This window comes from Trichosurus vulpecula, chromosome 2 (assembly GCF_011100635.1).
Source record: "Trichosurus vulpecula isolate mTriVul1 chromosome 2, mTriVul1.pri, whole genome shotgun sequence".
In the NCBI taxonomy this organism is placed as follows: Eukaryota; Metazoa; Chordata; class Mammalia; order Diprotodontia; family Phalangeridae; genus Trichosurus; species Trichosurus vulpecula.
Window position 1 is genome coordinate 23,849,574 of NC_050574.1, and position 12,930 is coordinate 23,862,503.

The following is a 12,930-nucleotide window of genomic DNA, read 5'->3' on the forward strand; positions in this document are numbered from 1 at the left end:
TTTGTGGACTGACTGGGTAAAACCTAGTTTCTGATACGATGAAAACGGCTCCTACCAAGAAGAGCTGTGTGAGCTCCCACAAGTCAAACAAGGGGGCTGGAATAGAATGGCCTCAGAGGTCCCTTTCAGCTCTGGGCCTCAGTCTCCCCGTCTGCCACTGGAGGGCTTTGCACCAGACCGCCTCCGAGGTCCCAGCCGGCGCTCTAAGTCAGGCTAGCAGGGATGTTCCCGGAGGGCGGGGCAGGGTGGGGCGAGCGGGTTGTGTCGGGGGCGGGGCGTCCCCAGCTCCCGCCAATTTCAGGCCGGCAGTCCCCGCGGGCGGTGCCGTTCTCGCGATACTTCGCCGCCCAGGCGGGGGAGTCCCAGTCCTGGCACGCTCTAGTTAGAGCGCGGCTTCGGGCGGCGAAGTGCGCAGGCGCGGCCAGTGGGCCGGCGGGATTCCCGGGGCTACAGCGGCGGCCGCGGCTACGGCCGCCGCCCGAAGCCGCCGTCCCTCGCTCGATCCGCCGTCCGCTCCGCCCTGAGCGCCATGGCTCCGGCCGCGCTGGGCTCCGAGGCGCGCCTCAGCCTGGCCGCCTTCCTGCTGGGCGCCTCGGTGGTGGGGCTGCCGCTGCTCACGCGCTCCGGCCTGCAGGCCCGCACCGTGCTGGCGCTGTACGTGGCGGCGCTCAACGCTCTGCTGCTGCTGCTCTACCGCCCGCCGCGCTACCAGGTGAGCCGGGCGGCCGGGGCCGGGGGCTGGGGGCCCGCCTGCGTCAGCTCCCCGCCAGCTGCCAGGGACTAGGGGCGCCCGCCTGGGTCAACTCCCCCGCAGCTGCCAGGAGTTATGGGAGCGCTAGGACTAGGGGCGCCCGCCTGGGTCAGACCCCCACCCAGCCGCCAGAAGTTGTGGGGAGCGCTAGAGCTAGGGGTGCCCGCCTGGGTCAGCGCCCTTGGAGCAGTGGACAGCTGAGGTTTGGGAGCGATCCAGGAATCAATTATGGGGAACCCCTCCTACCGAAGAGGCTACCTCTTTGAGTCAGCTATGGGAGCTTTGGTGACCTGTGGTTTGGGCGACCCAGAGAGCAGTTATGGGGAACCACCGGTAACAAGGGGTGGGAGCTGCTTGCCTGTGTCAGCTCCTTGGGAGCCTGGCTCTGGGGAACAGTTCAGGGAGCTATTGTGGGTCTCTGCTTTGTACTGAGGTTCTAGGCCTGTGGAGATTGTGTGATGCTTACCTGGTTTGGTTCTCTATGAGTATTGGGGAGCTGGGGTTTGGTGGTATGTGGTTCCAGGAGAGGCAGTCATGGGAAACTGTCCATTCTGAAGGGCAGAGGCCAATGGGTAGGGCATGGGGCTTACCTGGATCAATTGCTTATGAGCAATGGGGAACTGTAGTTTTGGGGGGTTATGGGGAGCCATTTGTACTGAAGATCTGGGGAGCACTGGGCTAGTATTCATTTGGGTCATTTCCTTTTGAGCAATAAAGATCTGTGGGGTTTGGGGGAGGGTTGGTTCTAGAAAGTTACTGTGAAGAGCACACTGAAGGACTGGGGTGGGCCTGGAATGGAACCAGGTGGTACTTAACCTGAATTACTTCTTTGTAATAGTGAGCTGTGGTGTTTTTTTGGTGAGGAGGGGTGGCATGAGAGGCAAGGGGTCCATGGAAGATGATGGGGTGGTGCTTACCAAGAGTAGTTCCTTGTGAGCAGTTGAGAGTGGTAGTTTGGGGGGGGGGGTTCCAGGGAGCCTCCTATCCCAAGGGGTGGGGACCATGGGGAAGGACGATGGTACTTGGGTCAGGTTCTTGTGAGTAATTCGAAGCTCCCATCCGGGCAGGGTACAGAGGGCGTTTACAAGGAGCTGCAGATACTCGGGCGATCTTTGAAGAGTTGCTAGTGTTAAGAGATAGGCTCTGGGGTGTCTTGTAAGAGTTACAAGAAGTAGCGGTTGGCGGTGTGGTGATAAGGGCTGTCAAGGAGACCAGTGATTATGGAGGCTGGTGAAGATTTGATTGTCCCCCATATCAGTTATGAGTTAGGAGAAGTAGAGTTTAGAGGGAGTTGGTTAATGGGTGGGGATTGTTTAGGAGGCCACAAGTTGAGGTTATTAAAGTTAGTTAACTATGGGTTATGGAGGGTGCTTTGATCCCTCAATAATTAGGGTGGGCAGTTGTGGAGTCTGGAAGATAAGACTTGGGTGACAGGTTTGGAAGTTGGTAGTTCTGGGGTCCGTTAGGAGCAGCAAGTGGGGGAGGATATTGCTATAGGAATTAGCTTATATGGGTGGTAATAGTCAGGGAATTATAATTTCTGGGGTTAGTTGACTAAGGGTTTTAGAGGGCAGTGGTTGGTTGGGGGAGTGGTTAGAGTGAGCAGTGGAGGTAGTGATTGCTGGGATCAGTTAGGAGGAACATTGTTTGGGGGGTGGTTTCTGGGAGGTACTTAGGGGTAGTGTTGGTTAATGTGGGGTATGGCTGGGGTGGCCTTTAGGAGGATTAGGCTATTAATCAGGATAAAGGGAAGCCAGGGATTATGGTTTACATTAATTAGTGACTCTAAATAGAGGCCGATTAGAGGAAAGTCTGGGGCTGAGTTCTCTCTACTTCACAAGGAAGTTCATGTCAGACTCCACCTGATCGGGTTTTGTTGGTGGGGTGCATTTGGGGAGACTGAAGAAATGAGTGTTAGGGAGAGTAAAGGGATAACAGGACATGGGGAACTATAGAACAATTAGGAGTAAGGAGTGGGATACAGTAGATAGGAGTGAAGGGTCTGGGGGGGTTCATAGGGTATGATGGAGCAATGGTGATGGTTAATGGGGGAGGTAGGGCACATTAGGGAGTTTAGGGGAGACAGGGCTGTGTAGGGTATGTGAAGACTAATTTGGGGGGATGGCAGGGTATGACAGAGCTATGTGGTGGGAAATCAGTTCAGTTTTTTCAGTTGTATCCGACTCTGTAACCCCATTTTGGAGTTTTCGAACTCTGGAAGATGAGTCTTCTTGACTTCAGGCCCAGTACTCTATCCACTTCGTCATAGGGCTAGAGAGCAGGCTATAGGGATCAGCAGAAGAGTTCTATGGGCATTAGAAATGTGGTGGAAGAGGTTGGTGGGGATGTTTGGAGCTGGGCTATCATGCCAGAGCAAGTGGGAGCATGGTGAGGAAAGGGATGTCAAGGGGTGAAGAAGACTTAGGGAAGTTTTTGGTGTCTGAGGGGATGGAAAGGATAGGACCTTCAAATGGATTTGAGGAGGAGATGGGGGCAGTTAAGGAGCAGAAGTGGGTTGGGGTCAAAATGGGGAAGGGGTTGGGGCAGTTGGGATGAATTGGAAGTCAGGTTGGGGAATAGGAATAGTGGGATTTAGCGTGGTTGAAATTGTGGACACTAGAAGGTTGGAGGGTTAGGAGCATTAGTGGGTGTGAGCGAGGGACAGCAGTTAGGGAAGGCAGCAGTGATGGGGGGCTTTGATGAGCCTTCTAGTGGAGGGGCGGAGGGCTTTGAGAAGGGCCTCTTTGGGGAGCAGTTAACAGGCCAGGACCTTTATGTGGCTGCATTTCTGGTGGGAGTAGACAGAGAATGTGGTTATTGGAGGAAGGGGGAGCTCCCTGAAGTCCCTATTCCATGTTCAGGTCTGATGGCTGGGTTCCCCCGAGGGTACTGGGAAGCTCTTTGGAGGAAGTCCTGACACCCTCCCTACCCAGGGAAGTGGGTGTCATTAGCAATTTGTGCTTTTCAGCAGCTGCAGCAGGGGCAGATGTGCGTGGGGGGCAAACATGTGACTTTATTTTATATAACTGAAGGTGTCCTGTGCCAAGTTAAAAGGGGCAGTCCCTGCCTTGGCCCCTGAGGCTTGGTGCTCTCTAGGGCTCTGCCCTAGATTTTAGGGGTAACCTTGGGGAAGAACATGTCCTTTGGTTGTCCTCTCAATAGACTAGATTCACTAATCCCCTTTACAAAATCCTGAACTGAGGCTGGGAAAAAAGCTTGTCTTTGAAATGTCAGTGTAAAAGGTATTGCCACATCTGGGTCAGCATTCAGAGGTTTTTGCGTTGTGGTGCAGCATTCTGTGGGAACTGTCTCTGTCACACTCTCTCTCTCTCATTTCCAGATAGCCATCCGGGCCTGTTTTCTTGGCTTTGTCTTTGGATGTGGATTGCTGCTAAGTTTTAACCAGTCTTCTTGGAATCACTTTGGCTGGTAAGCAATAACTTATTAATTTTGGTTTTTCAGTGAGGGTATGGGTTGGGTTGGTGTGGATGAATCAAGGAATTAGAAATAGTCCTTCACTACCCCTCTCGGTCACATTATTTCATGTCTGACTTGCTGAAGGCTGTTCTGTACTTGGTATCCATTCATCTCCAGTTTCTGGTCAGATTCATAGGTCTCAATCCTTAGGATTAATCATTGTCATCTGGCCCTGTTGTTGTCAGGAGACAGGTCTGGATGAAAATCCCCCTGCAGGTGTCCCTCACCTGCTTTGTTCCATGATGTGTCTCATCCTGACCTGAATGGGATTCAGATCAGTGACATCAAGGTGAAAGGCTCTGTTTGGATTCATAGGCCTTTTCCATCTCTAATTTCTATTAGGTCACATCTAGTGCATCCCCCACGGGCCATTGTAGGATTTTTCCCTACAATATGATTTCAGTCCCTTGAGCCTTCTAGTCCATGACCTGGATTTGAACCCGTGACCTAAAGGTAAAAAGCTTTATATCCTATTATCAATACTGTGAGCCATCTAAGCCTTCTTTACTGGAATTATGTTGCGGTTGTGTTGAACTTTATAGATTGACATATGTAGTAGCTTTATTTTACGCTCTCCCTCCATTTTCATGCTTTCTCACATGTAGTGGCTATTTTTAAAAGGTCTGAACGGCATACGATACAGTAACCTGATATTTTCTTGTTTATGCTATTGAAAAACCGAAAATGAATGAAAAAACATTCTTACTATACAAAAGAGGAGTGATTCTTCGGCAGGTGCTGGGTGTCGGCTTTGGACCAGGCGACAGCACACATTTCACACTTGTACAGCAGCACAACCCAACTCTCTGCCATCTAGCTCTCCTTCTCTCTCTCTCTCTTTTTTAGGTATATGTGCTCCTTGTCATTATTCCATTACTCTGAGTATTTAGTAACAGCGGTCAATAATCCCAAAAGTCTCTCCCTGGACTCTTTTCTTCTGAACCATAGTGTGGAGTACACAGTAGCTGCTGTCTCTTCTTGGATAGAGTTCACGGTTGAAAATTACTTTTGGCCAGGTTGGTATGTATACCCTTTCCCCTTGGGTATGGGATTTTAAGGAGAATAGCAACTGACTGTCTTTGGGGTCTAGGTACAGTTTTTTTTTTCTCCCTTCCTTCATGTAAGCCATTTAGGAAGAATGAGTCTTTCTGCTGGGTATCATTTCTTGATTTTGAATCAAGGGCAAAGTCATCAACTTTTTTTTCTTTTATATCCAGTATGATGTGGTATTTTGTTTAAATTCCCAGCCTTCTGTAGTTCCAGACCAGGGGTTCTTACAAAATCTTTTTTTGCGCTGTGGGCCCCTGGGAAATTCTGGTAAAGCCTATAGAGACTGCCCCTTTTCAGAATCATGCTTTTAAAATGCATGAAATAAAAAAAAATAAAATGCACAAAATAGAACACATAGGATTACAAAGGAAACCATTTATATTGAAATAGTTATTTTAAAAAAGCCTTTAAACTCTTGTACCTGTAATGTACTTTGAAATCTAGTGAAATAGGACTGTGGCTTTGTGAACCACTGAATAAAAGGTTGGTTCTCGAAGTCAGGTCTGGAAGTTGCCTTTTGAGGTCCCTGGCCAAATGCACTCAGCTCTCTCCTGCCATTCCCTTCTTCATCATAATCATAACCCAAGTGATGGGTGATACAGTTGATGTTCCTGGCAGCTGGGGCACATAACTGCTCACACAACTGTCGAGCTAGCTACTTAGAGGAAATAGAAATTGTGTATTGGAGCACTGCCTTTTAATTCCTTGTTTTATGTAGAGGTATTTATATAGATGTATGGGCCATCTAAGTTAGGGAGAAATATTGTGCTAACGTAATATCACTGCTGCTTTAACATGAGTGCTAACATGTGGCCCTGGCAAAATAATTATGTCATTGTTCCATCTCTGACAGATGTGATATCTTGGAGCTGGATTTTAAGCAAGGTGGTAAGGTTTCAAGTAGAATAGTCCAATTTTTTTTCTCTTGTGCCTTTTATTGCAGAAATGAAGCAGATAACGTGGCTCAGTGTCACCGGGCTGCTTATGGTGGTCTTTGGGGAGTGTCTTCGGAAGGCTGCCATGTTTACAGCTGGTTCCAACTTCAACCACGTTGTTCAGAATGAGAAATCAGAGACACACACTCTGGTGACAAGTGGCGTGTATGCTTGGTTCAGGCACCCCTCTTACGTTGGATGGTTTTACTGGAGTATTGGAACTCAGGTACTGTTTAATTGGAGAACATTCTTCTTGCCTGTCGTTTTTTGAAAGATTTTCATTGGAACATGTTTTGAATGGGAACCTACCTGAAGTTATCCATAGGCCTGGTTTAATAGCATGGTGTCTTCTGCTCCGTAGTCTCTCTTCACTCCAGGCCTCTGCCATTGCTTCTTTTTGAAGCTGATGATGCCAGAACATAGGTTCTGTCTGGTTCCCCCAAGCCAAAAGGGCTTTCTGTATAGACTCAGCATGTCTGTCCTTTGAGGATAAGGATTGCTTGTTGGAAAGAGGCTCATCTTGTAGGTTGGCTCCAGAATGGTGAATTTTTCCTCTCCAACAACTCTCAAAGGCCTTCCCAATTGTAGAGAATAGTTTCAGTCTTCATCAGTGAAGGGAGCACCCACACCCACAAAATCAGTATGCTTTCCCAGAAGTGGTGAAATGTAGTGGGTCTCAAATTGACATGCCCTCAATTTGCAAATGCCAGGGGATGCTGGCTGCTGCTGACTGTACCTGCTTTTTCTCCTCCTCCTCCCCCTCTGGCACACTGTGGGGGCAGGTGATCAGGCAAGGTGCTGGGGAGAGTGGGCAGAACCTAGGGAAAGCAGGCTTTGCTAATTCAGCTCTGTCACTGATTAGCTCATTTAAAGAGGTCGAACTAATAGTTGTGGTCCAGTGTGACCCAAATAGCCTTGCTCTGTTCTTGACCATGCATCATTGCCTTGCTCCTTGGAAGCTTCTCTAAGATAGTTAAGCCATCAGGACTCAGTAGGAGGGCCAGGCCAGATCACCCCCAAAGAATCCACTCACCCCCACCCCCTCCAGATGCCACTTCACTCACTGCACAGCACGTTATTGCCCTCAGCTACTTCCTCTGGTTTTGATATTTTCACATGACAGTATTTGAAACATTCTGTAGCTGTCAAGTCTGCAAACATCCAAAATTCACACTTTGCTTGATTGCTGAGAATGCAGACATTTCCATCGCCTGCTCCAAGACCAAGACACTGTGAAAGATGTTTAGCAGTGAAGTACTTAGGCATCTGAGGGGGCACCTGCATTTAGGGCATGGAACAAGGAGGAGGCTGTGGCTTTTTTCGGTTGTTATTAAGTAACTAGAAGGCGAGTTACAGCATTTGGTCATTTACTTGTAATAACTCGCATTTATATAGGTTTGAAAGTATTTTTCGCATATTATCTCACCTGATTCTTACCCATCTCTGTGAGGTAGACAGGAAAGCATTATTACCATCATCCCTGTTTTATGGATGAGGAAACTGAGGTTGAGAGGGAAGGGGAGCTGCCCAGAATCACACTGCTCGTAATTGTCAGAGCTGGGATCTTTAACCCGAGTCTCTTCTGATCCTAAATCAGACACTCTCTCCATTGTCCCATCCTGTGTCTTGGGAGTGGAAGGGGAATATGAGACCATCTCGTAGCACCCACTTCTGTGAGGGAACTGAGCCCTAAGGAAGTCATCTGCTTTTTAATTTCTAAAGGGCCTCTCATAAGTGATAGCAGACAAACCTGGGTTCCAATTCAAGGTGATTAATTAATTGCTAGATTGATTTCACCTCCTAGAAGAACAGTAATAGTGTTCCTGAATAGTCAGTCCTCTGTGACCTGAAAAAATAAGCAACACCCAGCCCTAAATTCCTACTCTAGTCCAAGAGAGTGACTTTGGGGACTTAATGGAAACTGGATTGATTTCATGTGTACTTACAACTTTACAGGTGGAAGGAACCTTAAGAGAGCATATCATGTAATCCTTTCATTTGTAAAGTTGATGTTGGGGCAGGGGCAGAGGAGAAAGAAGGAGAGACCAAGAGGAGGGAAAGGGAGGGAGGGAGAGAGAAGGAGAGGGAGAAACAGAATGGAGAGAGGGGGGAAGGAAAGAGAGAATGTGTGTCTGTCTGAGTGAGTGAGCAAGCACGAGTGTGTGTGTGTGTGTGTGTGTGTGTGTGTGTGTGGCCTGACTTCAGTCCTCATTTCCTCCTCTTCCTCCCCTTCTCCAGGTAATGCTCTGTAATCCGATATGTGGTGTTGCCTATGCTCTGACTGTTTGGAGATTTTTTCGAGATCGAACAGAAGAGGAGGAAATCTCATTAATCCACTTTTTTGGAGAAGAATACCTAGAATATAAAAAGAAGGTGCCCACGGGCCTACCTTTTATTAAAGGAGTAAAGGTAGAACTCTAACCCGAAGCGGGGCATGAAGGGTGATGGTGTCTCTGGAGGAGGTGACTCCAGCTCTGGGCGGCATGAGGAAAGGAGCCACATGGTGCTTCTCTCTTAGGAAGCCAAGGATTCTAGTAGTCATTTTGTATTTGACTTGTTATGCTGTGGAGAAGCACTAAGGGCTGGGGTAATCAGAAGGCCTTGAAATGGATCCGAGAAGATACAGAGATCCATCCTCATCCCTGGCCGTGGCAGACCAGGAGGAAATGACTTCATCTCCTCTGGTGGTGTTCCTCAGAATGGAACATGGTGACAAGCTGCCTAGTGTCTCCTTTGCCCCCCAGAGAGGAGCTGGCTGTGGAGACACCATAGAGAAGAATCTGCTTCCCAATAGTGATGCTATAAAAAGGCAAAAAGGTGTGACTGTGGCTGTGGGTGTTGGTGTGTTTGGTGGGGGGGATATAAGTGCTTCTTATTTGCATTAGAAACTCGATTGTAAAACTTGATTTAACAGGCAAGCCCAGACCTCACTGCTCTAACCTCTTTGTTCCTCTCCTTCACAAGTGCATGAGCATCGGTACCATGTTGAAAATATTTGCTTATAGGATGCTGTGGCTCTCCCCGTTTCTGTAATTTTTTTAGTAGCAATGTTACTCATTTGATATTTTTTCGATCTTCATATTTATATTTGGCAGCAAATAGGTGTGGGAACTTAACATTTTGAAATGATTATAGATTGTCTTAAGGTGAGTAAAAACTCTTTGAAATTGCAAATTTTCCCTACAGTGCTAAATATACTGTAACAAGCAACTTCCCCAAATCCAATGAGACTGTCTGTGACCTTTGTGGGAAGATGTGTTTCCTGCTTTTTATTCCTTCCCAAAATGTGGAGTTTGTGGGAAGTAAGAGACTGCCCAGTATCGGGACCTCTTTTTGTTGCTGTCAGAAAAGGGGGAGCAGGAAATAGCAAGCTGTCGCTATAGATCTTTTGAGAAACCCCGCAGGCCATTACTCACCCTTTTAATTGCCTGCCTTCCTATTGGCTGTACTTCTTGCATTTCATCCAAAATTTACAATCTGAAAATGTTAACCCTCCAGCTCTTGGTTCTTCTCTTTTTCAAATTCCAGTGTGCTTCATGATTTTTGGCACTCGGTGATACATTCCTACAAATTTGAATTCGCTCATGAAAATCACTTTTGTAATCCCAACTGGGAGCCTCTTTGTTGTTTCCCAAGTGCAGGGAAAATGATGGGTTTTACTTGTCAGATGTACAAGCTTTAAGAGGTAAAATGCCTATTGGATTCTGGAATTGATACAGAGTTTAGTCTGGGTGTGAGATCCTTCCAAGTGACACTAGCTAGCTATGAATGTGAAGGCATCTGGGGCCAGTGGGTAGAGCACGTTTCTACCACTGATTCACCACGAGGCCTTGTGTAAAGTCACATAACCCTTCTGTGCCTAAATCTCCCACGTGCTAAGTGGGGATAATGACACCTACCTCACAGGGCTGTTGTGAGGATTCATGAGAAAGAATGTCTCTTACACATTTTTAACTCAGATGAATGAGAGAGATGTTGCATAAGAGAAAATTACAATCTGTGCAAAATAGAGAAAATGAGTGTGTACCCATTACACACACAGACCTAAAATGTATGTTCAAAGCATCTTAGGTCTTACCAATTTAGAAATGTTACCTATTTCCAGGTTTCGCGGCTTAATTTATTTTCTGTTCCTATATACCAAAGAGGCTTTACAAGTTCTTTGATTACTGTTAGGAAAACTTGCTGGTAGGACTGCATGGATAATTGCTGGACTTTCAGTCTTTGTTCTAGTTACAAGTTTGAGATAAGTTTAAGAAAAAGTCGCTTGCTAAATTCGTGGGCCTTAGGGTTCTATGCAGCAGCCCTTTGGCCCTTAATGGTAAAATTATGCGCACTTAGTGGCTCCAATTAAGTTAATTCCCACCTTGTTCTTCTCCAAACTATGCTGAGCTGAGCAGATTGTGGTCTTGGAACCGTGTACTCTGTGAGAGACCCAGGCGCTTGAAGAAGGATTTTTCTTTGCTTGGACCCAGCAAGGACCAAATCCAGAATTCCATTTCTTTTTTTGAAGGCCACACGTTTTGTCCTTTCAACAGCTTTTACTGTGGCTTGTGCTCTTGGGGGGCAGATTCATTACTACACCCGCATTTCATGGACCAGAAAGCTCCAGATATCAGGGTGTCATTATTTACTCCTCCTCTTAGATCCCCAAGTGCATTATCTTCATTTGACCAAGCCCCAATCTCAGGCTACCCTAGACCTCCAGGTCTTAAGGTTGCACTGTGACATTTGGCTGCTATTCAGCTGCCCTGGATACCGTGTTTCGTTCTCTGGTTTATAGAAAAATCTGGTGGCATTCCTATGGGAGCAGGTAAGAAATCAGTTCTACCTTAACCAGGGCAAATGGTCAGCAGTGACTTGTGGGGAGAACACAAAAATATTTGAGAGCAGGATCTGAGTACATATGACTTCCATCTGATACCATGAGCTTCAGTTTCATTTATAATATATAAACTTAGCAATAACTGTACAGTACAGAAAATTAGATGGATAAGTTCACTGCTTCTCTGGCATTCACTTTAAGGTTGACATCACTAATTCCTTCTAAATAATGAACTGGCAGGAGATGCTTTTTTTCTATTTCAAAGTTTTTAAATGGATACATATACACACACACACACACACACACACACACACACACATAAATATATATATTCTTATCCAGGAAAAGGGTCCTGTGAAATATTTGGGCCCAGAGCTGTGTAAAATGGAGCAGCGTTTATTCAGCCAGTCTGGTGGCCATTCACAGGATTCCTCAATGCATCAGGTTGGGTTGAGTTTACAGGGAATGAGTAGTACTAGGAGCCAAATCTATTTTTACAAGGTCAGTAAATGATGACATGGACCTGACTGTTCCTTAGTACAAATTGCTGCTGATGCCTAAAAGGTAGTCAATTTTATTAGTCCTGTCTTTCCCACCATTTACATAATAATCTTCCTGATTCAGCTAGATTTCTGAATGAGGGGGGAAAGTATATATAGGAATATATTCCCAAACCTATAGATTATTAATAAAAATATCTTTGTTTAAGGCTCGATGAAACCTTAGCCCCACCTCACCATAGGCAATCACCTCCCAATAATGAGTCCAGTAAACCACTGTCCCTCCTTGGCACTTTGTTCCTTACTGCCTGGGGTCGTTTCTGAGCTCCTGTTCTATGTGGCTTTTGTAATAAGTTAGGGATGCTCTAAAAATCCAAGTGTTTCTCCCGTAGGGGAAGCTGTATCATTGTTCTACTGCTTCCCAGCTCCTACGAAGGCTTGATCGCCTGGGATAGGCTAGGGACGTCTGTTTTTACCAGGATCCACCTGGAGAAGTCCTGTGTGCCTGATTCTTGGAAGCCTGCCCCAGACCCAGGATGTATTCAATTAATGGAGTAATTATTCTACTCTTCTTTTTACATGAAGAAAATGTTTATTTAAATATTTTTAAATGAATTTTCTTTCACAGATATTATTCTTTCCAATTCTTAAATAAAACTATTCTTGATTTCAATACGAAGAATGTGTGGGGTTTGAAGCACATTTCTCTTAAAACTGCTTTGGATGATTTCGCTTGAAGAAACTGTTGATACGAAGTCAGTTCATTTGAAAAAGCATTAACTGAGCATCTGCTGTGAACAGGCATGGGCACACTAAGACAAAAATGAAACATTCCCCATCTCCAGGGGGCATATGTGAGAGAGAGAGACACACACATACACACTCACACTGTACAGATTTGGTGGGTGGAGGGAGAAGCAGTAACAACTGGGGGAATCAGAAGAGGCCTCATGTCTGTGGCATGAACTGAGAGAGTCCAAGAGACAGGTGAGGAGTGAGAACATCCCAGATATGGGTCCGGCCTGTGCATGGCCCAAAGGTGGGGGTTGGGAAATCTGTTCATCAGGAATGAGGCATTTGTGAAAAAGACAAATGATGAATGAGGCAGAAGGGCTTTAAATGCCAACCTTGAGAGTTTAGAGACAATAGGGAGCCATGGAGTTTCTGGAACAGGGGAATGACATGGTCATACCAGTGCTTCTGGAATACGGGCCTGACATCTGAGCGTAGGATGATTCGTAAAGGGCTAAAGACTGAAAGTAGGGAGACCAGTTAAGAGGCCCAGTGAGAGGTGATGAGGGCTAGGGTAATGGCTTAGGTATAAGGTGGAACTGTAGCAGTAGAAAGGCCCTGAGCAAAATGCCAGGAGAGGTACTGTCAGACCATAGACTT

General features: G+C 46.6%; 1 protein-coding gene across 1 annotated transcript; it reads left to right on the forward strand.

Moving 5' to 3' along the window:
* The first annotated feature begins 390 nt into the window (after window positions 1-390).
* ICMT (isoprenylcysteine carboxyl methyltransferase) lies at window positions 391-12,217 on the forward strand. Its single transcript, XM_036744365.1, has 5 exons — window positions 391-712; window positions 4,092-4,180; window positions 5,075-5,244; window positions 6,222-6,439; window positions 8,452-12,217. The coding sequence occupies exons 1-5, from the start codon at window positions 530-532 to the stop codon at window positions 8,632-8,634; spliced, it is 843 nt and encodes a 280-aa protein (XP_036600260.1). The 5' UTR covers window positions 391-529; the 3' UTR covers window positions 8,635-12,217.
* Window positions 12,218-12,930: the final 713 nt, after the last annotated feature.